This window comes from Primulina tabacum, chromosome 15 (genome assembly GCF_025594145.1).
Source record: "Primulina tabacum isolate GXHZ01 chromosome 15, ASM2559414v2, whole genome shotgun sequence".
In the NCBI taxonomy this organism is placed as follows: Eukaryota; Viridiplantae; Streptophyta; class Magnoliopsida; order Lamiales; family Gesneriaceae; genus Primulina; species Primulina tabacum.
The window spans coordinates 5,326,360-5,353,729 of NC_134564.1; the positions used below are offsets into that span (position 1 = coordinate 5,326,360).

The following is a 27,370-nucleotide window of genomic DNA, read 5'->3' on the forward strand; positions in this document are numbered from 1 at the left end:
TACGTATATGTGTATATATTATATATATATATAGCAAGCACGAATTGTTCCTCAGATTTCAGAGAAAGGGAGCGAAGCTTTGAGAAGAAATATCCTTACGCCTTTCTATTTCGATCCGTCCGTCAGATTTTGAATCCGACTTCAGTACTGAATTCCTATCGACGCAGGCTACAACTGGACATTGGGTATGGACAGAGTTGAGTTCGAGACTTCGTCTTCGTCAGATCGAGAAGAGAAAGGTATAAATCGATGTTAACTGGGAGATCGACTTGAGTTAGATTTAACTCGAGTTTTCCTAAACCACATACTTGTATGGTATTGTTTTTATACCTTTGTGTTTTAATGATTATGTTTATTCTATTGAATTAGAAAGTAGAAAGCAGAGAGCTATTGAGTGAGAGTCACTGACAGAGGGGCTAGACTATGACAGAGGAGTCACTGGCCCATTGCACATTGTCAGAATAGGGTTAGTCTTGGACAGACATGCCAAGACACTGGACGTTTGGTATATCGAGATGCTTCAGATATAGATAGCATCCTTATTACAGATTATTCGATATAGACTAGACCAAAGTCCAGAAATAAGAACGTACCGCCACCGCGACCGGTAGTAGTAGGTGGGAGACTTGTTACGTTCTTATTCACCGGGATCCCTAGATTAGATGAGAGATGAGTCGAGTCTGAGATGCCGAGTCATGAGTTGAATTACAGATTGTATAAATTATGTTTCGTAGATATAATTCATGTTTTATTTACAATTTGATTTCGATTTGCAATGTTAGATTATGATACGTGTTTTGGTTTAAACAGTTGCTAATTTAAAAATAGGACGGTTTGGTTTAAACCGTCGCTACATTTAGCGACGGTACATAATCCGTCGCTATATATAGCGACAGTTTTAAGTAAAACGGTCGCATTTTAAGGGAAACCGTCGCTAATTTTAGCGACAGAATTAACAAAACCGTCACTAAATATAGCGACGGTTACAAGCAAAACCGTTGGAAATTTTAAAAATGCGACGGTTTTTGGTTAGCGATGGTTCAACCAAAAGCTAACCAAAACCGTCGCAAATTGACTATAAATATCCGCACATCCAGTCCATTTTAACATACACCACTTCGCAACATTTAAAATTTTTCTCTCTTACATGATTTTACCACTTCACAACACTTAAAATTTTTCTTCTTGCACGATTTTAGTCTCGATTTAGGATAAATTTTTTCGCTTTAATTTTCTGATAAATTTTTAAGTGTTAGTTAAGATCATGAATATTGTTAGTCTATTCCAATTGTAAGTTTTTTTAAACTTATTAAATTATTAAAATTAATTTTTTTATTTTACTGAAAATATTAGCGACGGAAATAATGAATGACCATACAATTAGCGACGAAAATCATGAACCAACCGTTGCTAATTTTAGCGACGGTTTAATGATGATTTTGCATAATCCGTCGCTAATTAGCGATGATTTTACATAAATCCGTCGCTAATATTATTTGCGACTTTTTTCAAAAACCATCGCAAATTGTAGCTACAACAACGGATAAAATCGTTATCTTTGAGCGCACCCTTTAACCACATGGGCTTTAACAACAGTTTTAAAATACCTACGACAACGGTTTTTGTAGGCCTTTTTTTTTTGTAGTGCTTGGTTCTATCATCAACAAAAAGGAGAAATTTTTTAGAATATTTCTATTACCCTAAGTTTTGGCGATTGACAAATAACAATATCGATTTGTTACAAGATCGAGCCGCTCTTTCAATTCAAGCCGTTCAGACAGAACACCAAGAGTTCAAGCCATTCACGCAAGGAAGTCAAGTTGTAGTATTTCTGAACTATAGCTACAAGAGCTCATTTGTCAATTTGGCAGGATCAAAGTCCTATATGCAGCACACGTGTTCAAAACTTATAACTCCAATCACACTGTAATTGGTCATACTTGAAAAAATCCAAAAAGGATATTACAAGTAAAGTCGTTCAACAACACCTACTATAGAATCATTACATAATATTCTACCAACTCCCGAACAATAGAAAGATGTCTATTTTGTTCATAGTCTGTTAGTTTTTTTGAAAAGCAAGGAAGAAGCTTAAAGTCGCCAAAGCAAAAGAAACATTACATAAAAATTTAATGATAGGTACGACGAATGAAAATGACATGTCGATTCTGTCAGGTAACAGTACATATGATTATTGATAATCAAATCCGATTATTCGATCTTTTCAACTATAAATATGGAGACTCGGTATCAAATGAAACAATCAGTACTCTCGTGCATCTTTCAATTTGAATTCATTCAATATTTCCGTGCACACTTAAAGTTTTCATATTTGAAGTTGCTTCCATAGCACACACCTAAAGAATGTACGAGAACTTCAAGGATCAATCTTAACTACATTACCAACTCAAGACGTCAAGCTGACCGTTGTGTTATTTTGTATTTTTTTCTAGTGAATAGAAGGTTTTGAAAACTTTGAGAGTTTAGTAACATTGTGAGAATATGGTGAAATGATTAGTCTAGAAATTAATGCTTAATACTATAATATAAACTTAGAAAATCTTATTTAAATCTATAAATTTTAATATAATCTCAATAATTTTTCCATAAAAAAACAAACACCAAAAAATATTAAAACTTCACACATGGTTACTAATTATATATATTATTCAAGAGTTCCATAGAAATATGGATGATAAGCCAATTGAATTAGAAAAGTCGTAAAGATTTGGAAACTCGAACGATTGTATTATAAAATTCCACTGTCAAGCCATATCTCATGTAATTAACAACGTGTGTTTATATCATTGAAATAATTATCTAAATATGATAACTTTTGTTATTGCAAATTTACGTTTCCCTCATCTAAAATTTAAAATATAAGTAAGATAAGATTTAATTTAAAAATAAAGATAATATATGATTAAATATTAAAAAGAGAGGCTATTTTAGGAAAGAAAAATTCTTCAAGACAGTTATATAATAAATATATAATTATAATTTAAATAAAGTTTCACCAAATCAATTAGAAATAGTTAGTACAGGCATCCCGAATTTAATTATAAAGTATAGATAGGATTAAGCAGCAAACACATTTTAATAACATTCTTTACGCCTATAGAAGCTATATTTAAAATTTCTAAGGAAATAGATTCATTACATATATATATATATTACTATGATCTTAAATTGATACTCTAGAACATGACCAAGGATGACAATGTGTATGGGTGGCGTAGCACATGTACTTAAACCAAACGCAACTTATTTGCGTTGGGTATAGAATCTTATTCGACATGATCCATTGTCATCTTGACATACGCCCGCGATACATACATACATATTAAAATTAATGATGATATTTAATTTCGACAAATACATTTAATTAGAAAAATTTTATCTCATTGTATTTTGTATTTTATTTTGGTTATCTGTTTAGGCATAGTATGGTACACATGATAGGATAAATATGTGATATATAATATAAGGATAAGTTAATGATAAATAGATGTATGATATTATATTAATGTTTGGTATGATTTTAATAAAAGTGATTAAATTTATATATTAGATTGTAATGACAAAATTAACCTTATCATAATAAATTTTATAATTTCAACGTTGTTGCTTGAGTTCATAGTTTTATCTGTTCTTGCGCCGATAGTGCTTGCATGATTTATTTATTTTTACCTAATTTTTTATATTATATAATATGATAATTGAGCCCTTGATTTTGTGAGTCAAGTCAAATATCAATTTTTAAGGTTATCGAGTGTACTAATAATTTTATTGATAATTATAAAAATTATTTATATAATTATCTCGAATTCATTTATATAATTATCATATTATATAATATATAAAAATAAATAAAAATATTATTTGATTTAATTTCTATCTACTAGCATAGATTTATAAAAATCATTTATAAATTGAGGGCAATTAAGTCATTTGTAGTGTATTTCATCATTAAATTAAAATTATCACACCTAATAGAAGAAGCATTTTATCCTTCTAAAAAATTATTTATCAAGAGCACATGATATTATCATAGGCTTTTTAAAAAGGTACCAAACATGGGATAAGGATGATTATTTATCAATCCCTCCCTTATCCCATGTACCAAACTATGCCTTATAGTATGCCCTATTAAATTTATTACATATCATTTAAAAATTTATGTACCTAAATTATGCAAAATAAGTGATATTAGAAGTAAAAAAAGGAGAGAATACTTCTGCTAAGGAGCAATTCGAACACAAAAAAAAAAAAACTTATGATTTTATTACCAAATATCTTTCGGCTACGCAAAAAATATTAAGGCTAAGTAATAATTAAAAAATTGTAAAATTAGTAATTAGTTTTAGGAATAAAACATTAGCTTTGAACATCCATGATAGATAAAAATTGATCTACCATGGACAATTAATTATCAGATTTCAACGACACCCATGTCTAAAAATCCTAAAAAATTGGAAACCGAGACCTATGATTAAAAAGTTTATAAAAAATATATAAGACCGTCTCTATTTTATAAGATATATATCTTAATCAATCTGATCCTATCAATAAAAAATATTAGTTTTTATCTCAAAAATATTTTTTTATTTCAAATATGGATCAAGTCAAATTTTATCGCGGATTAAAAAATTTATCGCTCTGCCAATAAAAAACGAGACTTGTTGATCTAAATACTTCTGTAATTAGAACTTTAAAGATTTTACCAAATCTAAACCACCAATAATAATAAAAAAAAAAAAAGCACTATAAGTACGTCTCCTGTTCAAAGAGTCCTACATGCATCCTTTTATTTCCTCGTGTTATCCTTGTTATAATAGAAGAAGCAGGCCACAGAGTACATAGAGCCGCCGTTTTGGGATTATGATAGGTGAATTTTTGTGCGATTTTGAAGAGTAAAAACAATTCAATGGCTTCTGAGAAGATGGATTCCGCAGAGAAAATTACCGAGGGCAAAAGTAGCAGCGGCATCAAAAGTGCGTTCATCAAGAGGCGTGATTGTTTGATTAAGAAGGCGAGTGAATTAGCTATTCTCTGCGGTTCCGAAGTTGCCATTATTGGATACTCCAACGACGGGAAGTTGTTCGAATATGCTAGTTCCGAGTACGCCCTCTATGCTGCTATCTTCGTTTCTGAGAATTCCTTTTCTGTTGTTTCTTTGGGATTTATTCATGTGTTTGTTCGTTCATGAGAATTTTTTAGGTGATTTAATATGAGAAACAAAAGAGTATGGATTCATGTGGTAACAAAACTAATTAAAGTTAATTATTTAACAATTATACTATAATAATGTTGATTTGATTTTATAAACTAAATTATCTACGATATTATAGGTACTATAGAATTTAAATCAAATTTACAGTTTCAGATTATAGTATGATTTCGGTAATGGCCTCTAACTTTTAGGAACCTGTACCAAACCGGTTTGTAAATTCTGGGTTTTTGTTTTAGTTTTGGTTTTGGTTTTTGAGAGAACGGTTTAGGTTGCGGTTCACGGTTCTTTAGGAACTCTGGTTGAGTCTAGCTAGGGGTGGGGTAGGCGTTAAAGATATCAAAGCTTGTTATTTATAGTAAATTGTCTTTGAATACACATGGCTGTTGTTTTGTTTTTGTTTTTCGGGTAAGTTGTATGGAGATCTGAGAAACCGAAAAATTACGCTGATGTTCGAAAGATAGGTTGTATAAGAATTCGAAACTGGTTGAACTAAGATATGCAATAAGTAGTATCATGCAACACGATAAGCTGATCAGTTGAACGATGATTCCCTTGATCACTGCAGCATGGCGAAAATAATGAAGAGATTTGAAGAGTGCCAGCGAATTAAAAAAGGTGTTCCGGTGAACCACGATCCAGAGGTACGTGTGATGCTTAAAATTTGACATATCTATGGACTTTTAATCCTTCCACATATTCATTATATGTATCGGATTTAGTATGGTTTGTTCTCTTAACAGAGGCAAGAGGATGTTCTGAGAGAAGAGATGGAAAAGCTCAAACAAAAGGAGGACCAGTATGTTTTCTCACAAAAATGAGATTCTTGTATTTTTCGAAAATCCGTGTTGTGTTGTGTTGTGTCTTTTCTGTTAATTTGCAGGCATGTGTTGGGGAGGAATCTCGATAGCATGAGTCGCGAAGATTTGCAAGAACTCGAACAACAACTAAACGAAGGGTTATTGTGCATTAAGGATAGGAAGGTTTGTCCTTTAAATTAAACTGTGGACTTAAAACAAAACGTATTACTCTTTGATTGCTAACAATAAAAGACAATGCTACGGTTTCAGGAGGCAATATTGGTCCAGAAACTTCAAAAATCAAGGGATAATGTATGCAGATTAATCTCTTATTTTGTGCATCAGCTGATTTCTCGTACGGGTCCTGGAGGAAAATTGAAAAACATTTGTCCCTTATTTTAATTTTATTTCAGGAGCTACAATCCATGCAGGAGAATGTGACTTTACGCCAAAAGGCATGTGTAGCTCTCTCATTTTGCGTTGCGAAATTCGGCTATTGATGTGAATATATCTAAGTAATCTGCACTGGCTTAATATGATTCATAGGTTGAAAACCTTGAAAGGCTTTGTGCCCCGATCAGCTATCAACAACCAATTCTTCTCGAGTACCAGTTGAAGGGGCAGAGCAACTTCGAGCTCGGACAAGGCGTTGCCAGTCCCCAACTAGCTTGCGATACTAGCACTGGAGATGCAGACTTAGTGGACACCAACCTGCAATTGGGGTAAGACATTTTCTCCGGATTTTCGGCCTTTTATGTTACTGTTTTCCTACTAGGAGTATGTGTGTCTTGCTTTTCGTGTAGGCCTTCAACTTCCAAGGTTTGTGGAAAAAGGAAAACTCCATGCGAGGAAAGAAGAAGCAATGCCGATACTTTTCTTTCGATATAGGACCAGCCGGCGGTTTATGGAATGTTTGCAAATGTTTAAAAAAATTATTATGAACTTTTTTTTTACAAAGTTGTACAACTTTATATAAAAAATTATCTATAATCAATTTTTCGAATATTTACAAACACTACCTTACTTTTGTGGTTTATATATATTTTTTGCTTTGATGATTTTATGATCTATCTATGTCTTGATTTAGTTATTCTATATTTCTCATCGCACATATGGTTTTTGGGAATGTATAAAACACCAGGTGATTAGCTTTATGGACTTTGTGGGGGCCCGTGCTCCTGATTAATCTTTAATGACAAAACAACCAGGATTTATTAATGTAAACAGCGAAAGCGATTTAAAATTTTCCTTTTGGGCCAATAGAAATTTCGACATGACCTTCCCGTAAGTAGCACATCCCAAAAATTTCCAAACTACACAAAGAAAATTTATATACTCGAAATAAAGTCATAACATCAATTCACAACCCTATAGCCGCACTGGCCAGGACTAAACACATATAGAGCCGGCAAGGCTCGATCACACAACTATCAATACAAAACAACGTAAAAATAACAGTACAGCTACACGGGACATCTCCCCGGTAAATGTATAACTCCATAATATAGTATATATATATCTGGGAACTCTCAACCATGACTCGACGATTGGGCACCACTACCTGACGCTCCACCAGACGCGTCAAATCCTCCTGGATAACCTGCTATGGCATCAAAAACAACCACAGCATAAAAAGAAACGAGGGGTCGGGCCCCAGTACGACGAACCAGTAATATTACGACAAATATAACTGACCTGAAATAAAATCAAGTAAAATGCAATGAAATGCAATGCAATGCGTGTCGGTAACAACAAAATAATGGATACCAAAGCGGAGTCCAAATGAAACGCATCAGCAACAAGAACAATGACCACCCGTGTCAGGACTGCAGCAACGTAATATCATGCCGCCGCTCATCCATGCACGTAGCATCGAGGGTACGGGAGCGACCCGCTCAGCCCTCATGCAAGTCACCAGGAGTGCTAATCCTACCCACCCACTCCATCGATGACGCAACAACTCGATAGATCAATATCAATAGCAATCAAAGGAGTCAAGGCTCGAAATGCTATGCCACAATAGTATCAACTCAAATAAATGCGTGAATGAAATCACGTATTCACAGAAACACATAAGGCACGCCACAACTCATTACAAAGTACTTAACGTCATTTCACATCATATAGACATCATAATAAAACAGTTCATGCGTACCTCAACTGACTTTAATTTACCACAAAATATCTTAAATATTTCTCGAAACTCCAATCCTGTGGCAAAATTATTTATTGCACATCAATTCCTATCTTAGTTAAATAATCAAGGAATTTATCGAAAGTAATTCCAAAATTCACACTAAATTTCCAGAACTTATAATTTCAATTTACAACATTTTAACGGTGTCCGACTAGCGCATGTACAGCTCAAAAGTCGAAATATCCCAATTTATAAATCTGAAAATTCAAAACTCAGCAAACTAAATTCTGAAAAAGTCGATAAATACTTCGAATCGACTCAATAATTCACCTACAATCAATAATACAACAAATATCAATATTGGTACCAAATTTAACCCAAAAATACAACCACCTTGCTGGAATCATGATTTGTACCTCAATATATATACCAAAATGAAGCCTACGACATAAGGAACAAAATCTCTCAATCAATTTCCGAATTTCGGCGACGTACGGGCGGCAATTTGACGGAGAAATGGAAGACGGGTTTTCAAAAAGTGTCGAGAAACACTTCAATATGGGTACCAAAACGTAGCTCTCATCGAGAGGATTCCAAAACTATGCTTACTTTAGAAAATCCCTGACCGACGGTAGAGTTACGGGCGGTCAAAGGCAGAAGAAATCGTTTGACTTTTATTACGGGAGAGAGAGAACGAGATTCTCGTTTCTTCTTTTCTTTTCTTTTTTTAATTATTTAATTAGTTAATAAAACAAGTGGGCTGGGCTTTAGGGAAAATTTGGGTTGGGCTCTCACAGACTTGCAGCCTCCCCTTTAAAGAATTCTAATGAATTTCTACGTATATTTCTATGTACGTGTTTATGTTGAAAATTTGGGTTGAATGTGAATGAAAATTAATAGTTGGTTTGAGGCTTACTAATGGAAGTAATTAGCAATTTGAAACATTTCGTTTGATGTACTTATTGTATAGTGAGGTGTGCAAATCAAAACTCGGATTTGTACTGAAAAGCATTGACTCATGTTCGAGCACGACCACTGTACGTCTGTATGAATCAAAATTGGTTTTCTAGACTAACCCACATTTCATTGCTTCTAATTCTTCTTCAATTAAAATAGATGTCCCTATATATATACACACACACACATAATTGTTGTATTTGTTAATTGCAAGTATACGGTGTCAAGTTTTAATACTCGATTTAAGTATATATCTTTCTCATAGAGTGTGCAATTTAATAATATATTACTTACCATAATTAGAATAGTCAGACTTTATTTAGAAAATTTAATCGATTGTTGATTGATAATTATAAGATAAAATGAATTAAAGCACACAAACGATCAAAAATAACCTAAAATAAGAATCTATACGTGCGGCTTCACTTGGTCTTTACAATATTGAATTATCATTGACATCTATATTTATAAATTCGACCCGTTTACTACCTTAGAATTCTCAAATATACATACTTCTTTTCCCAAGTAGAATGTAGAAATTAATTATCTAATATCGATTTCAATATCCCTATTAAAAATCAAACAGTAAATAATTTCAATAGCATATTAATTCTTTTAATTGATTCGATGGAGTTTTAGATCTTCTAAACTATATAAACACTAATGATATATTTTCATATGGTTCTATTTTAAATCTCTCTCCCGAGTGATAGATTTCAAATAAATATGACACTCCAATTAGTGATCAAGTAATTGAAATCGCTAGAATCCGAAAAATATAAATAAATCAAGAAGAAATTCGCATACGTAAATCAACAATTTATAAATATATATTCGACCAAGCTACGTTGTCCTCTAGATTAAATAAATCAGTTCATGATGAAAAAAAAAGATAAAACAAATTAATGTTTTTCAAAATCAAAATAATCGCCTAAGAAATAGTAAGAAGAATAAGAGAAAGAATCTGAAACTGCGACTCCATTCCTGGTAGATGCGCTCCCATCTTCGCACTTCGTTCTTCATTCTTTGTATTTGTTTTTCATGCATCTGCAGCTCCTCTTTCGTGGTTAGGATTTCAATATTTATATTTGTGTCCATGTTCCGAGACCTATGAAGAAGCTCGCACAGGTCTACGTCACACGCTAGTGTGTGACTGGTGCTGTTTCTGTCTTCTGCTTCTGTGTGGTTGCGCGCTTCTACTTTTTGCGCCTCCTAGGCACGTAGGTGCTAGCGGTCACATGCTAGCTTATGTTTCTGGTACTCTGCTGGCGGCACACATGCTTCTGTTCTCCCTTATTTGTAATGCCCGAATTTAAAAAAAATTGAAAAAAAAAAGTTATTGTTCATGAGGTTACTATTCAAGCGCTGCAGTGCTAGAATAGTAGCGCCTAGGCGCTTGAGATGCAGGATTTTGGCGCTGATGCACTGAAAAGTGGTGCTGAGGCACTACAGACGTTAAAAATCAATATGTAAGCCCACCTTCACCTCCACCAATCATTTTCCTCCTCCTTCACGTAATCCTCATCCATCTTCTCTCCATTTTTATGAGTGATTCGCTCAAGAAAAACATGAAATGAAGGTAGATTTGTGATCCTCTAGTCACGGGCTTCAAGTTGACGTAAGTATTTCCCAATTTTATTCAAGTTTGGAAATGACTTGAAATTTGGAATTAATATTTGAGATATTAAGATGTTGAATTTGTTGTATTTGAGTTGGTTTGAATTTAAAAAGGATATGAGAATGGTTTCTTGTTTATGTGCAAAGAACAGTTTTTACACCTTCTGTATTTCGTGTATATGGAATAGTTTTGTTTGGATTTTGGAGTTAGGGTCTTCATCAAACTTGTAGATCATAGGGTTAGCTTCGATTTGGTTTTTGAATCACTCAATTCCATGAAGAAGTGAAAGCGATATGTGATTTTTACTAAAACAGGTCTAGAACTCCAAGTTAGTACAGATTTGTGTACATGCCTTCTATTTATTCGAATTCTGAGATTCCTTGAATGGGATTCTGAATTTGATGTTCAAATGAAAGTTATAACATTGTCTTGTCTTAGAAATGATACCAAACTAGCTTGATTTCATTTGATATTGAGGAAGTTATGCTCAAAATACTAAAATGTGCCAGAAATGTATTGACGCAGAATTCATGGGAATTATGTTATATGTTTCATATTATGAACGACTGAGTAAATGACTTTATTTGACAAAATTTTGTCAAGAATAATTGTTGGGCTTTTACTTTTCTTGCATATCCAATTTGCGGATCTTGATTTGAAGTAGACGTCAGGGGTTCAAGACTTCTCAACTATACCTTTCGATCTCCTTTTGGTAATATTTGAAATGTATGTTACGGTCAGTAACATACGAGGTAAAAGTATCATTTTATTTTAAATTGAAAATTCTATGGCTCGATTAATTACTTGTGATTTGATGATGATTGATGTCTTGAGATGAGTTTATTATGATAACTAGATGATGATATTGATTTGCTTCATTACACTGCATATTGAGCCACTTGTCTATTAATATTTGATATGGTGGAGGTCGCCTTGATTTACTGATTTGTTGGACGTATGGGGCTATAGTTGAGTTGACATAGTGTATGCGGAGGTTGCTGCTATGGTCTGAACACTCTCTATAGGCGCATCATAGTCCTGGGATTGTAGAACACAACACCTCACCCCGAGCGGATGAGTCGATGGAAGTTGTTGGGGGATTCTCTTCCCTTGGGTACCCTATGACCGGATGATTCACTTGATCTTGAGATTTATTGATAGCCCACCGCTTCTAATCATGCATTGCATTATATTGCATCTTTATGAATTTTATATGAACTATTTGTCATTTTAATTCTCATATGTTATTGATTACATCATAGATCATATGGGTTTATACTCATCGCCACGTCGACTACCTCTTGTTTTCATGTGCTTGACGGTAGGTGAGGCGAGGCTTGGGATGCCAGAGTCTAGCTCCAGGCGAGGAGATACGAGTTAGAGTGGGATTCTCAGATCTTACGAGCTATTTTATGATATTTGGATTATTTTGGTTCACTACTTATATTTCAAATATTTGAGAACTTTAAATTATTTTGACGATATTTATGTCAGTTTGTGAACCACAGATTATGTGTTTTACTCAATAGTTTGGTTTGTTACATTTATAATTATTAGTATTAATGTCAGACCCGGGGCCCCACATTAGGTGGTATCAGAGCGTAAGATATTTGGGAACAAGGTAGATCGAGTCAGTTTGAATTGCTTGATCATGTTATATATTTGCTAGCATTTTCACTGTTCCATAATGTGAAATATATGATTATAATTGATATATTATATTGTTGAGCTTTATTCGAGATTTTTGAGATTTATTGAGTCTCGAGAGCCGGAGATGGTTGATACAAAATTGAGATGATTATGATATTGTGATTTTATATGTGTTTGATATATTGTATATCAGACATGGCTACTCGAGGTAGAGGTCATGGTAGACCTAGACAGAACATACTGTTAGAGTATGTGCCCGTCGAGCCAAGTGTTGGCCGAGTGTTCACAATGAAACTCTATATATAAACAATCTTTATTTTAATAATATTTGAAATTATTGTTTTGGCACATCTTTATCTGTATACCCATGCTAGTGTCATAGATAAACTCTTTGAATATACAAATAGTAGAAAGAATATGAGATGCTCATATGATGAGTATCATGAAACTTGTATTTGCAATACTGTATATTCTAAACAGTTCCTAGCCGATTCAGCCGCCGCTAAGAAGGATATAGGCCGCTCGAGTTTGAGACTAGCATTTACGATGTGAATATCATGTTTCATTGGTAGAGGACATTGTGATGTCCGAACATGCAGATAGGTGCTCCTTGTAGAGTGCACTGAACAACCCTCCATAAAGGACTTTCCAAGTGGTTCTCACTTATCGAGTGGAAACGTCCTAGTTTATATTTGTACACCATTAGTCCTTATGACTGGGGACAACATTGAGACTCTATGTGTTAGCATTGCACTTTGACTTGTTTACCGACTCTCATGGGGTCATCCGGTGGCAAGGTTGGGTGTTTTGTCGAAATATATAGGAGTCGGTACATTGTAGTCGGGGATTCACCGCTTACCTTCGGGTATGGATATCCTATGTGATCACATGTATATGTAGTATGAAATCTCTGATCAGAGTATGGTTGTAATTATGAAAGGGGTTTCATAGATTACACCATCGATGCAACTACGACATGACACATAGTATCGATTCTTTGACAGCTCTCGATATACCAATAGTTGTCGAATCGGTCGGGATATATGAGTTGAAGGGACTGTACTGTATGCTAACCATAATTGAATCGTTCTTGCAGGCACTATCATTTGATACCTAGGGAATCATGTAAGCGATGCTGATAGGCGTTTAACATGATTGGTTGGGTACTATCAGTCTTGAGTTCTGACATTCTTATTATCAAGGAGTTGATAATCAAGAATTGAGCAACTGGGGCATGCTCATATAAGGACATGTTTAGTTCCGAATCACATTCAGATGTTGTGGGGACCCGAACTTAATTCAATTCTTAATCACATTCTGGGAATAATTAATCAATTAAAATAAACAGGGTCTAAAATTTTTTTTTAAATACGAGAGTACGCAGCATATGAAATAAATCATATCTCATTTACAAGATCACTATTCAGATCTAAGTACCAATCCTGTACAATCATATATCATAATAACTACTGTTTCTTCACTACATCTCAGGTGATATAACAGATATACTCCTAAGTCCGGATCTCCACGCTAACTGTCTTCTCTCATCCTCTTCTTGACCCTGATCCAGCCCCACCTATTGTCATGCACACATACAAAACAAGACAACAGCCGGATAACTCCGGTGAGAATAAATCCCAGTATAAACAATGTAAACATGCAATTATATAAAAACATATATAAATGCATAAATAAGATATTATTAACATGTAGCAACTCAACAAACATGAATGATATAAAACTGTAAATCAACTAGTCGTATCAGACTTGACTCCAACAACGCGTCGTCTCAGACTCGACTCAACTCTAACCTAGGGATCCCAATGTCTGGATATTGATAATTATATCGAATCTCAGTCGATAGGAATGAATCAACCCTATACGGCATCGATATAATTCATATATCCAGTGTCTGGGCGAAACAGCCGCAGAATTGACGAATCAGTCAAGAATTAAGCGAATCAGCCAATAACTAGACGAATCAGCCAGTAATTAAGCGAATCAGCCAAAGTTTAGACGAATCAGTCGATAACTAGACGAATTAGCCAATAACCAGACGAATCAGCCGGTGACTAGGCGAATCAGCCAATGACTAAACAATCAGTAGTCAATACATGCAGTGGCTATAAATCAATAGACTACAAACATCAATCTCATCAATTACAAATATCAATGCAATAAACTAAGTATGTGATTTAGGGAAACTCGAGTCAAACCTCACTCGAGTTGTGCAATCCCAACTCAACATTAATTTATACCTTTCTTTCTGATACTCTGACTCTGTCGAAGTCTCGAACTCAAAGCCTGTCAATACTCAATCTGACAATAACAATATTGAGGAATACAATATCAATACCCCAATCAATCGATACTGGATATAATCAGAACTAAATCGAATTCTGTTTCAACGGCATAACTGCACAATCTCAATATACCCAGCAATACAAATCAACGGATATCAATTCCAACATCTCATAATTGATACCATACAAATCTGATATCAAATCTCAATCAAATCAACTCTGAAATTCATAACAATTCTGTAATCGATCTGTTTCTCAATCTGACTTCAATTCTACGATGTCTAACATGTCAAGAACATCATATATGAATCCTATCTGATTCTGGCAACACCATAATTTCAACACATATCAAAACGTAACAAAACTTACGTCCAGTTGTAGCCTGCGTTGATAGGAACACAGTACCGCAGTCAAATTCAAAATCAGACGGACGGTATGCCTACTGCACGTCTCGCGCTCGGGCGGTCATGAATTTCCGCTCGGGCGCGGAAATTTCTGTCGAGATACTCAACCGATCATCTCCTGGCGCTCGGGCGGTAATATTCTACCGCTCGGGCGCCAAACATTCTGTCCAACTCATGGTGTATTGGCGCTCAGGCGGTTCTTTTCCACCGCTCGGGCGCGAGATGTTCGGTTCAACATCTTGGCCAACATCTTGAGATGTTCGGTTCAACATCTTGGCTTATACTGTAACGATGCCCTGCTTCTTCATTTGAGTTCCTATAACCTCACTTCTGTCAATTAATCAACGTCTGATTACAACAATTAAATCTCGGGCATTACAGATGTGAACCCACGGCTAGTTGTATCATTGAACCATTGAGGGTCACACAAGTGCTAACTTTCTAGATCCCGTTGAGAAGTAAAATAGTTCAATATGTTGAACGGCTTATAAAGGAGTTTACAAGTGCAAGAAAAATTAGAAGTATGACTTCTATAAGGAGAATGTGACTTTTAATTTGAGGAAGTATTCCTAAATTAAAAGTTGGCCAAACAAATAATGTATTTGAAAATTGTGATTTTCATAAACATTATTATGGACTAAATTAAATTAATTCAGGTTTTGAACTAATTAAACACTAGTGGACCTAGTAGAGTCCAAAAAATTAAGTTAATTCAAGTGTTAAATTAATTAAATAACATTGGGCCTTGTAGAGCCCAATTAGAAATAATTATTAAACTAGTGGACTTGAGTAAAATCAAGTAAATGTTAAATGATCTCAAATGTGTTTGAGACATTTAAATAAAAGTCCATGGGCCTTGTAATTGCTACAATCTCAAATAGAATTGCATGCATGGGAGATGAAAGGGTGGAGGCTACTTTTTCAATATCAAAGGCATGGCATGCCCTTGGAATACACAACAACTTTTTGCACAACCAAAAATTCAAATTTTACAAGCAAAAAATTCGAGCACCTCACTATGATGTGTAGCAAATAACATAAACACAAAATGTCGTACATATGGTGTTTTAGAAATTTTTACCTATCAATCACAAAGGATTGATAATGGCTCCAACTAAGTTGTTAAACAACTTAGCTCTTCAATGGCTAGACAATCTACAAGTTTCCAATGAGCACTCGTTGCTCAAAAATTAAGCCCACCACCAACAAGGAAGATCCCCTCTAATTTTGCACTAGAAAAATTAGAAAATTTTTCTTTGAGAAGAGTATGCAATCTTCAACAATTGAAGAAGCAAAAATGAAAGAGAATAAGGTATCAAAAATTTCGGCCAAGGCATTAGGAGAGAAGATGGAGAGATTTTCTTGGCTGTGTAAAAAGTTAAAGTTAGCACTTGTAATACCCGAGATTTTAGTTTGATACTTTTGAATTGTTATATATTATGAATAAGGCGATGGAAGAACAGAAGTGGAGAAGTGACGTTGCAAATTGAGTTTGTTGACAAAGAGAGAGACCGCACCCGCGCCAAGAAGTAGACCGCACCCGCGGTGCAAGGGCAGAAAGTTGTGTTTTGAGGGAAAAAGCCACCGCACCCGCGCTATGAAATATACCGCACCCGCGGTTGATGGACAGAGAGTTGGCTATTTTTATAGTAGGGACACCGCAACTGCGGTGCCAGACAGAGCGCATCCGCGGTGCTGCTACAGTAGGGTCACCGCCCCCGCGGTCCAAGAAAGAGCGCACCCGCGGTCGTTCCTTCTGAATTTTTTGAAGGTGATCCAATACGTGCAGCGCACCCGCGGTCCAAAGGTGAGCGCACCCGCGGTGCGACGTGCGCGAGAAAGAAAGGGGCCACTTGCCTTACATGCAACGTATATATGTATATATATATATATAGCAAGCACGAATTGTTCCTCAGATTTCAGAGAAAGGGAGCGAAGCTTTGAGAAGAAATATCCTTACGCCTTTCTATTTCGATCCGTCCGTCAGATTTTGAATCCGACTTCAGTACTGAATTCCTATCGACGCAGGCTACAACTGGACATTGGGTATGGACAGAGTTGAGTTCGAGACTTCGTCTTCGTCAGATCGAGAAGAGAAAGGTATAAATCGATGTTAACTGGGAGATCGACTTGAGTTAGATTTAACTCGAGTTTCCCTAAACCACATACTTGTATGGTATTGTTTTTATACCTTTATGTTTTAATGATTATGTTTATTCTATTGAATTAGAAAGTAGAAAGCAGAGAGCTATTGAGTGAGAGTCACTGACAGAGGGGCTAGACTATGACAGAGGAGTCACTGGCCCATTGCACATTGTCAGAATAGGGTTAGTCTTGGACAGACATGCCAAGACACTGGACGTTTGGTATATCGAGATGCTTCAGATATAGATAGCATCCTTATTGCAGATTATTCGATATAGACTAGACCAAAGTCCAGAAATAAGAACGTACCGCCACCGCGACCGGTAGTAGTAGGTGGGAGACTTGTTACGTTCTTATTCACCGGGATCCCTAGATTAGATGAGAGATGAGTCGAGTCTGAGATGCCGAGTCATGAGTTGAATTACAGATTGTATAAATTATGTTTCGTAGATTACAATTCATGTTTTATTTACAATTTGATTTCGATTTGCAATGTTAGATTATGATACGTGTTTTGGTTTAAACTGTTGCTAATTTAAAAATAGCGACGGTTTTGGCTTAAACCGTCGCTACATTTAGCGACGGTACATAATCCGTCGCTATATATAGCGACAATTTTAAGTAAAACGATCGCATGTTTTAAGGGAAACCGTCGCTAATTTTAGCGACAGAATTAACAAAACCGTCACTAAATATAGCGACGGTTACAAGCAAAACCGTTGGAAATTTTAAAAATGCTACGGTTTTTGGTTAGCGATGGTTCAACCAAAAGCTAACCAAAACCGTCGCAAATTGACTATAAATATCCGCACATCCAGTCCATTTTAACATACACCACTTCGCAAGATTTAAAATTTTTCTCTCTTACATGATTTTACCACTTCACAACACTTAAAATTTTTCTTCTTGCACGATTTTAGTCTCGATTTAGGATAAATTTTTTCGCTTTAATTTTCTGATAAATTTTTAAGTGTTAGTTAAGATCATGAATATTGTTAGTCTATTCCAACTGTAAGTTTTTTTAAATTTATTAAATTATTAAAATTAATTTTTTTATTTTACTGAAAATATTAGCGACGAAAATAATGAATTAACCATCGCTACAATTAGCGACGAAAATCATGAACCAACCGTTGCTAATTTTAGCGACGGTTTAATGATGATTTTGCATAATCCGTCGCTAATATTATTTGCGACGGTTTTTCAAAAACCATCGCAAATTGTAGCTACAACAACGGATAAAATCGTTATCTTTGAGCGCATCCTTTAACCACATGGGCTTTAACAACAGTTTTAAAATACCTACGACAACGGTTTTTGTAGGCCTTTTTTTTTTTGTAGTGCTTGGTTCTATCATCAACAAAAAGGAGAAATTTTTTAGAATATTTCTATTACCCTAAGTTTTGGCGATTGACAAATAACAATATTGATTTGTTACAAGATCCAGCCGCTCTTTTATTGTAATTTCTTCTTTTCGGTGCACTGGATCAATTCAAGCCGTTCAGACAGAACACCAAGAGTTCAAGCCATTCACGCATGGAAGTCAAGTTGTAGTATTTCTGAACTATAGCTACAAGAGCTCATTTGTCAATTTGGCAGGATCAAAGTCCTATATGCAGCACACGTGTTCAAAACTTATAACTCCAATCACACTGTAATTGGTCATACTTGAAAAAATCCAAAAAGGATATTACAAGTAAAGTCGTTCAACAACACCTACTATAGAATCATTACATAATATTCTACCAACTCCCGAACAATAGAAAGATGTCTATTTTGTTCATAGTCTGTTAGTTTTTTTGAAAAGCAAGGAAGAAGCTTAAAGTCGCCAAAGCAAAAGAAACATTACATAAAAATTTAATGATAGGTACGACGAATGAAAATGACATGTCGATTCTGTCAGGTAACAGTACATATGATTATTGATAATCAAATCCGATTATTCGATCTTTTCAACTATAAATATGGAGACTCGGTATCAAATGAAACAATCAGTACTCTCGTGCATCTTTCAATTTGAATTCATTCAATATTTCCGTGCACACTTAAAGTTTTCATATTTGAAGTTGCTTCCATAGCACACACCTAAAGAATGTACGAGAACTTCAAGGATCAATCTTAACTACATTACCAACTCAAGACGTCAAGCTGACCGTTGTGTTATTTTGTATTTTTTTCTAGTGAATAGAAGGTTTTGAAAACTTTGAGAGTTTAGTAACATTGTGAGAATATGGTGAAATGATTAGTCTAGAAATTAATGCTTAATACTATAATATAAACTTAGAAAATCTTATTTAAATCTATAAATTTTAATATAATCTCAATAATTTTTCCATAAAAAAACAAACACCAAAAAATATTAAAACTTCACACATGGTTACTAATTATATATTATTATTCAAGATTTCCATAGAAATATGGATGATAAGCCAATTGAATTAGAAAGTCGTAAAATTTGGAAACTCGGAACGATGGTATTATAAAATTCCACTGTCAAGCCATATCTCATGTAATTAACAACGTGTGTTTATATCATTGAAATAATTAACTAAATATGATAAACTTTTGTTATTGCAAATTTACGGTTTCCCTCATCTAAAAATTTAAAATATAAGTAAAGATAAGATTTAATTTAAAAATAAAGATAAGTATATGATTAAATATTTAAAAAGAGAGGCTATTTTAGGAAAGAAAAATTCTTCAAGACAGTTATATAATAAATATATAATTATAATTTAAATAAAGTTTCACCAAATCAATTAGAAATAGTTAGTACAGGAATCCCGAATTTAATTATAAAGTATAGATAGGATTAAGCAGCAAACACATTTTAATAACATTCTTTACGCCTATAGAAGCTATATTTAAAATTTCTAAGGAAATAGATTCATTACATATATATATATTACTATTATCTTAAATTGATACTCTAGAATATGACCAAGGATGACAATGTGTATGGGTGGCGTAGCACATGTACTTAAACCAAACTCAACTTATTTGCGTTGGGTATAGAATCTTATTCGACATGATCCATTGTCATCTTGACATACGACCGCGATACATACATACATATTAAAATTAATGATGATATTTAATTTCGACAAATACATTTAATTAGAAAAATTTTATCTCATTGTATTTTGTATTTTATTTTGGTTATCTGTTTAGGCATAGTATGGTACACATGATAGGATAAATATGTGATATATAATATAAGGATAAGTTAATGATAAATAAGATGTATGATATTATATTTAATGTTTGGTATGATTTTAATAAAAGTGATTAAATTTATATATTAGATTGTAATGACAAAATTAACCTTATCATAATAAATTTTATAATTTCAACGTTGTTGCTTGAGTTCATAGTTTTTATCTGTTCTTGCGCCGATAGTGCTTGCATGATTTATTTATTTTTACCTAATTTTTTATATTATATAATATGATAATTGAGCCCTTGATTTTGTGAGTCAAGTCAAATATCAATTTTTAAGGTTAATCGAGTGATACTAATAATTTTATTGATAATTATAAAAATTATTTATATAATTATCTCGAATTCATTTATATAATTATCATATTATATAATATATAAAAATAAATAAAAATATTTATTTGATTTTAATTTCTATCTACTAGCATAGATTTATAAAAATCATTTATAAATTGAGGGCAATTAAGTCATTTGTAGTGTATTTCATCATTAAATTAAAATTATCACACCTAATAGAAGAAGCATTTTATCCTTCTAAAAAATTATTTATCAAGAGCACATGATATTATCATAGGCTTTTTAAAAAGGTACCAAACATGGGATAAGGAGGATTATTTATCAATCCCTCCCTTATCCCATGTACCAAACTATGCCTTATAGTATGCCCTATTAAATTTATTACATATCATTTAAAAATTTATGTACCTAAATTATGCAAAATAAGTGATATTAGAAGTAAAAAAAGGAGAGAATACTTCTGCTAAGGAGCAATTCGAACACAAAAAAAAAAAAAACTTATGATTTTTATTACAAAATATCTTTCGGCTACGCAAAAAATATTAAGGCTAAGTAATAATTAAAAAATTGTAAAATTAGTAATTAGTTTTAGGAATAAAACATTAGCTTTGAACATCCATGATAGATAAAAATTGATCTACCATGGACAATTAATTATCAGATTTCAACGACACCCATGTCTAAAAATCCTAAAAAATTGGAAACCGAGACCTATGATTAAAAAGTTTATAAAAAATATATAAGACCGTCTCTATTTTATAAGATATATATCTTAATCAATCTGATCCTATCAATAAAAAATATTAGTTTTTATCTCAAAAATATTTTTTTTATTTCAAATATGGATCAAGTCAAATTTTATCGCGGATTAAAAAATTTATCGCTCTGCCAATAAAAAACGAGACTTGTTGATCTAAATACTTCTGTAATTAGAACTTTAAAGATTTTACCAAATCTAAACCACCAATAATAATAAAAAAAAAAAAGCACTATAAGTACGTCTCCTGTTCAAAGAGTCCTACATGCATCCTTTTATTTCCTCGTGTTATCCTTGTTATAATAGAAGAAGCAGGCCACAGAGTACATAGAGCCGCCGTTTTGGGATTATGATAGGTGAATTTTTGTGCGATTTTGAAGAGTAAAAACAATTCAATGGCTTCTGAGAAGATGGATTCCGCAGAGAAAATTACCGAGGGCAAAAGTAGCAGCGGCATCAAAAGTGCGTTCATCAAGAGGCGTGATTGTTTGATTAAGAAGGCGAGTGAATTAGCTATTCTCTGCGGTTCCGAAGTTGCCATTATTGGATACTCCAACGACGGGAAGTTGTTCGAATATGCTAGTTCCGAGTACGCCCTCTATGCTGCTATCTTCGTTTCTGAGAATTCCTTTTCTGTTGTTTCTTTGGGATTTATTCATGTGTTTGTTCGTTCATGAGAATTTTTTCGGTGATTTAATATGAGAAACAAAAGAGTATGGATTCATGTGGTAACAAAACTAATTAAAGTTAATTATTTAACAATTATACTATAATAATGTTGATTTGATTTTTATAAACTAAATTATCTACGATATTATAGGTACTATAGAATTTAAATCAAATTTACAGTTTCAGATTATAGTATGATTTCGGTAATGGCCTCTAACTTTTAGGAACCTGTACCAAACCGGTTTGTAAATTCTGGGTTTTTGTTTTAGTTTTGGTTTTGGTTTTTGAGAGAACGGTTTAGGTTGCGGTTCACGGTTCTTTAGGAACTCTGGTTGAGTCTAGCTAGGGGTGGGGTAGGCGTTAAAGATATCAAAGCTTGTTATTTATAGTAAATTGTCTTTGAATACACATGGCTGTTGTTTTGTTTTTGTTTTTCGGGTAAGTTGTATGGAGATCTGAGAAACCGAAAAATTACGCTGATGTTCGAAAGATAGGTTGTATAAGAATTCGAAACTGGTTGAACTAAGATATGCAATAAGTAGTATCATGCAACACGATAAGCTGATCAGTTGAACGATGATTCCCTTGATCACTGCAGCATGGCGAAAATAATGAAGAGATTTGAAGAGTGCCAGCGAATTAAAAAAGGTGTTCCGGTGAACCACGATCCAGAGGTACGTGTGATGCTTAAAATTTGACATATCTATGGACTTTTAATCCTTCCACATATTCATTATATGTATCGGATTTAGTATGGTTTGTTCTCTTAACAGAGGCAAGAGGATGTTCTGAGAGAAGAGATGGAAAAGCTCAAACAAAAGGAGGACCAGTATGTTTTCTCACAAAAATGAGATTCTTGTATTTTTCGAAAATCCGTGTTGTGTTGTGTTGTGTCTTTTCTGTTAATTTGCAGGCATGTGTTGGGGAGGAATCTCGATAGCATGAGTCGCGAAGATTTGCAAGAACTCGAACAACAACTAAACGAAGGGTTATTGTGCATTAAGGATAGGAAGGTTTGTCCTTTAAATTAAACTGTGGACTTAAAACAAAACGTATTACTCTTTGATTGCTAACAATAAAAGACAATGCTACGGTTTCAGGAGGCAATATTGGTCCAGAAACTTCAAAAATCAAGGGATAATGTATGCAGATTAATCTCTTATTTTGTGCATCAGCTGATTTCTCGTACGGGTCCTGGAGGAAAATTGAAAAACATTTGTCCCTTATTTTAATTTTATTTCAGGAGCTACAATCCATGCAGGAGAATGTGACTTTACGCCAAAAGGCATGTGTAGCTCTCTCATTTTGCGTTGCGAAATTCGGCTATTGATGTGAATATATCTAAGTAATCTGCACTGGCTTAATATGATTCATAGGTTGAAAACCTTGAAAGGCTTTGTGCCCCGATCAGCTATCAACAACCAATTCTTCTCGAGTACCAGTTGAAGGGGCAGAGCAACTTCGAGCTCGGACAAGGCGTTGCCAGTCCCCAACTAGCTTGCGATACTAGCACTGGAGATGCAGACTTAGTGGACACCAACCTGCAATTGGGGTAAGACATTTTCTCCGAATTTTCGGCCTTTTATGTTACTGTTTTCCTACTAGGAGTATGTGTGTCTTGCTTTTCGTGTAGGCCTTCAACTTCCAAGGTTTGTGGAAAAAGGAAAACTCCATGCGAGGAAATAAGAAGCAATGCCGATACTTTTCTTTCGATATAGGACCAGCCGGCGGTTTATGGAATGTTTGCAAATGTTTAAAAAAATTATTATGAACTTTTTTTTTACAAAGTTGTACAACTTTATATAAAAAATTATCTATAATCACTTTTTCGAATATTTACAAACACTACCTTACTTTTGTGGTTTATATATATTTTTTGCTTTGATGATTTTATGATCTATCTATGTCTTGATTTAGTTATTCTATATTTCTCATCGCACATATGGTTTTTGGGAATGTATAAAACACCAGGTGATTAGCTTTATGGACTTTGTGGGGGCCCGTGCTCCTGATTAATCTTTAATGACAAAACAACCAGGATTTATTAATGTAAACAGCGAAAGCGATTTAAAATTTTCCTTTTGGGCCAATAGAAATTTCGACATGACCTTCCCGTAAGTAGCACATCCCAAAAATTTCCAAACTACACAAAGAACATTTATATACTCGAAATAAAGTCATAACATCAATTCACAACCCTATAGCCGCACTGGCCAGGACTAAACACATATAGAGCCGGCAAGGCTCGATCACACAACTATCAATACAAAACAACGTAAAAATAACAGTACAGCTACACGGGACATCTTCCCGGTAAATGTATAACTCCATAATATAGTATATATATATCTGGGAACTCTCAACCATGACTCGACGATTGGGCACCACTACCTGACGCTCCACCAGACGCGTCAAATCCTCCTGGATAACCTGCTATGGCATCAAAAACAACCACAGCATAAAAAGAAACGAGGGGTCGGGCCCCAGTACGACGAACCAGTAATATTACGACAAATATAACTGACATGAAATAAAATCAAGTAAAATGCAATGAAATGCAATGCAATGCGTGTCGGTAACAACAAAATAATGGATACCAAAGCGGAGTCCAAATGAAACGCATCAGCAACAAGAACAATGACCACCCGTGTCAGGACTGCAGCAACGTAATATCATGCCGCCGCTCATCCATGCACGTAGCATCGAGGGTACGGGAGCGACCCGCTCAGCCCTCATGCAAGTCACCAGGAGTGCTAATCCTACCCACCCACTCCATCGATGACGCAACAACTCGATAGATCAATATCAATAGCAATCAAAGGAGTCAAGGCTCGAAATGCTATGCCACAATAGTATCAACTCAAATAAATGCGTGAATGAAATCACGTATTCACAGAAACACATAAGGCACGCCACAACTCATTACAAAGTACTTAACGTCATTTCACATCATATAGACATCATAATAAAACAGTTCATGCGTACCTCAACTGACTTTAATTTACCACAAAATATCTTAAATATTTCTCGAAACTCCAATCCTGTGGCAAAATTATTTATTGCACATCAATTCCTATCTTAGTTAAATAATCAAGGAATTTATCGAAAGTAATTCCAAAATTCACACTAAATTTCCAGAACTTATAATTTCAATTTACAACATTTTAACGGTGTCCGACTAGCGCATGTACAGCTCAAAAGTCGAAATATCCCAATTTATAAATCTGAAAATTCAAAACTCAGCAAACTAAATTCTGAAAAAGTCGATAAATACTTCGAATCGACTCAATAATTCACCTACAATCAATAATACAACAAATATCAATATTGGTACCAAATTTAACCCAAAAATACAACCACCTTGCTGGAATCATGATTTGTACCTCAATATATATACCAAAATGAAGCCTACGACATAAGGAAAAAAATCTCTCAATCAATTTCCGAATTTCGGCGACGTACGGGCGGCAATTTGACGGAGAAATGGAAGACGGGTTTTCAAAAAGTGTCGAGAAACACTTCAATATGGGTACCAAAACGTAGCTCTCATCGAGAGGATTCCAAAACTATGCTTACTTTAGAAAATCCCTGACCGACGGTAGAGTTACGGGCGGTCAAAGGCAGAAGAAATCGTTTGACTTTTATTACGGGAGAGAGAGAACGAGATTCTCGTTTCTTCTTTTCTTTTCTTTTTTTAATTATTTAATTAGTTAATAAAACAAGTGGGCTGGGCTTTAGGGAAAATTTGGGTTGGGCTCTCACAGACTTGCAGCCTCCCCTTTAAAGAATTCTAATGAATTTCTACGTATATTTCTATGTACGTGTTTATGTTGAAAATTTGGGTTGAATGTGAATGAAAATTAATAGTTGGTTTGAGGCTTACTAATGGAAGTAATTAGCAATTTGAAACATTTCGTTTGATGTACTTATTGTATAGTGAGGTGTGCAAATCAAAACTCGGATTTGTACTGAAAAGCATTGACTCATGTTCGAGCACGACCACTGTACGTCTGTATGAATCAAAATTGGTTTTCTAGACTAACCCACATTTCATTGCTTCTAATTCTTCTTCAATTAAAATAGATGTCCCTATATATACACACACACACATAGTTGTTGTATTTGTTAATTGCAAGTATACGGTGTCAAGTTTTAATACTCGATTTAAGTATATATATCTTTCTCATAGAGTGTGCAATTTAATAATATATTACTTACCATAATTAGAATAGTCAGACTTTATTTAGAAAATTTAATCGATTGTTGATTGATAATTATAAGATAAAATGAATTAAAGCACACAAACGATCAAAAATAACCTAAAATAAGAATCTATACGTGCGGCTTCACTTGGTCTTTACAATATTGAATTATCATTGACATCTATATTTATAAATTCGACCCGTTTACTACCTTAGAATTCTCAAATATACATACTCCTTTTCCCAAGTAGAATGTAGAAATTAATTATCTAATATCGATTTCAATATCCCTATTAAAAATCAAACAGTAAATAATTTCAATAGCATATTAATTCTTTTAATTGATTCGATGGAGTTTTAGATCTTCTAAACTATATAAACACTAATGATATATTTTCATATGGTTCTATTTTAAATCTCTCTCCCGAGTGATAGATTTCAAATAAATATGACACTCCAATTAGTGATCAAGTAATTGAAATCGCTAGAATCCGAAAAATATAAATAAATCAAGAAGAAATTCGCATACGTAAATCAACAATTTATAAATATATATTCGACCAAGCTACGTTGTCCTCTAGATTAAATAAATCAGTTCATGATGAAAAAAAAAGATAAAACAAATTAATGTTTTTCAAAATCAAAATAATCGCCTAAGAAATAGTAAGAAGAATAAGAGAAAGAATCTGAAACTGCGACTCCATTCCTGGTAGATGCGCTCCCATCTTCGCACTTCGTTCTTCATTCTTTGTATTTGTTTTTCATGCATCTGCAGCTCCTCTTTCGTGGTAAGGATTTCAATATTTATATTTGTGTCCATGTTCCGAGACCTATGAAGAAGCTCGCACAGGTCTACGTCACACGCTAGTGTGTGACTGGTGCTGTTTCTGTCTCCTGCTTCTGCGTGGTTGCGCGCTTCTACTTTTTGCGCCTCCTAGGCACGTAGGTGCTAGCGGTCACATGCTAGCTTATGTTTCTGGTA

The 27,370-nt window shown here is 34.2% G+C and overlaps 2 protein-coding genes and 2 long non-coding RNA genes across 4 annotated transcripts; 2 read left to right on the top strand and 2 right to left on the bottom strand.

The window, feature by feature from the left end:
* The first annotated feature begins 4,927 nt into the window (after positions 1-4,927).
* Positions 4,928-6,918, top strand: LOC142525827 (agamous-like MADS-box protein AGL18). The gene is made up of 8 exons (XM_075630115.1): positions 4,928-5,193; positions 5,799-5,874; positions 5,974-6,029; positions 6,114-6,213; positions 6,301-6,342; positions 6,444-6,485; positions 6,577-6,752; positions 6,834-6,918. The coding sequence occupies exons 1-8, from the start codon at positions 4,928-4,930 to the stop codon at positions 6,916-6,918; spliced, it is 843 nt and encodes a 280-aa protein (XP_075486230.1).
* A 528-nt stretch (positions 6,919-7,446) lies between these two features.
* On the bottom strand, positions 7,447-8,498 carry LOC142527797 (uncharacterized). The gene is made up of 3 exons (XR_012815532.1): positions 8,475-8,498; positions 8,186-8,241; positions 7,447-7,630 (listed from the first exon to the last, which is right to left on the bottom strand). It is a non-coding gene; the product is annotated as an uncharacterized LOC142527797 (long non-coding RNA).
* A 13,414-nt stretch (positions 8,499-21,912) lies between these two features.
* LOC142525828 (agamous-like MADS-box protein AGL18) lies at positions 21,913-23,904 on the top strand. Its single transcript, XM_075630116.1, has 8 exons — positions 21,913-22,178; positions 22,785-22,860; positions 22,960-23,015; positions 23,100-23,199; positions 23,287-23,328; positions 23,430-23,471; positions 23,563-23,738; positions 23,820-23,904. The coding sequence occupies exons 1-8, from the start codon at positions 21,913-21,915 to the stop codon at positions 23,902-23,904; spliced, it is 843 nt and encodes a 280-aa protein (XP_075486231.1).
* A 590-nt stretch (positions 23,905-24,494) lies between these two features.
* LOC142527676 (uncharacterized) lies at positions 24,495-25,484 on the bottom strand. The gene is made up of 3 exons (XR_012815500.1): positions 25,461-25,484; positions 25,172-25,227; positions 24,495-24,616 (listed from the first exon to the last, which is right to left on the bottom strand). It is a non-coding gene; the product is annotated as an uncharacterized LOC142527676 (long non-coding RNA).
* Between the last annotated feature and the right edge of the window lie 1,886 nt (positions 25,485-27,370).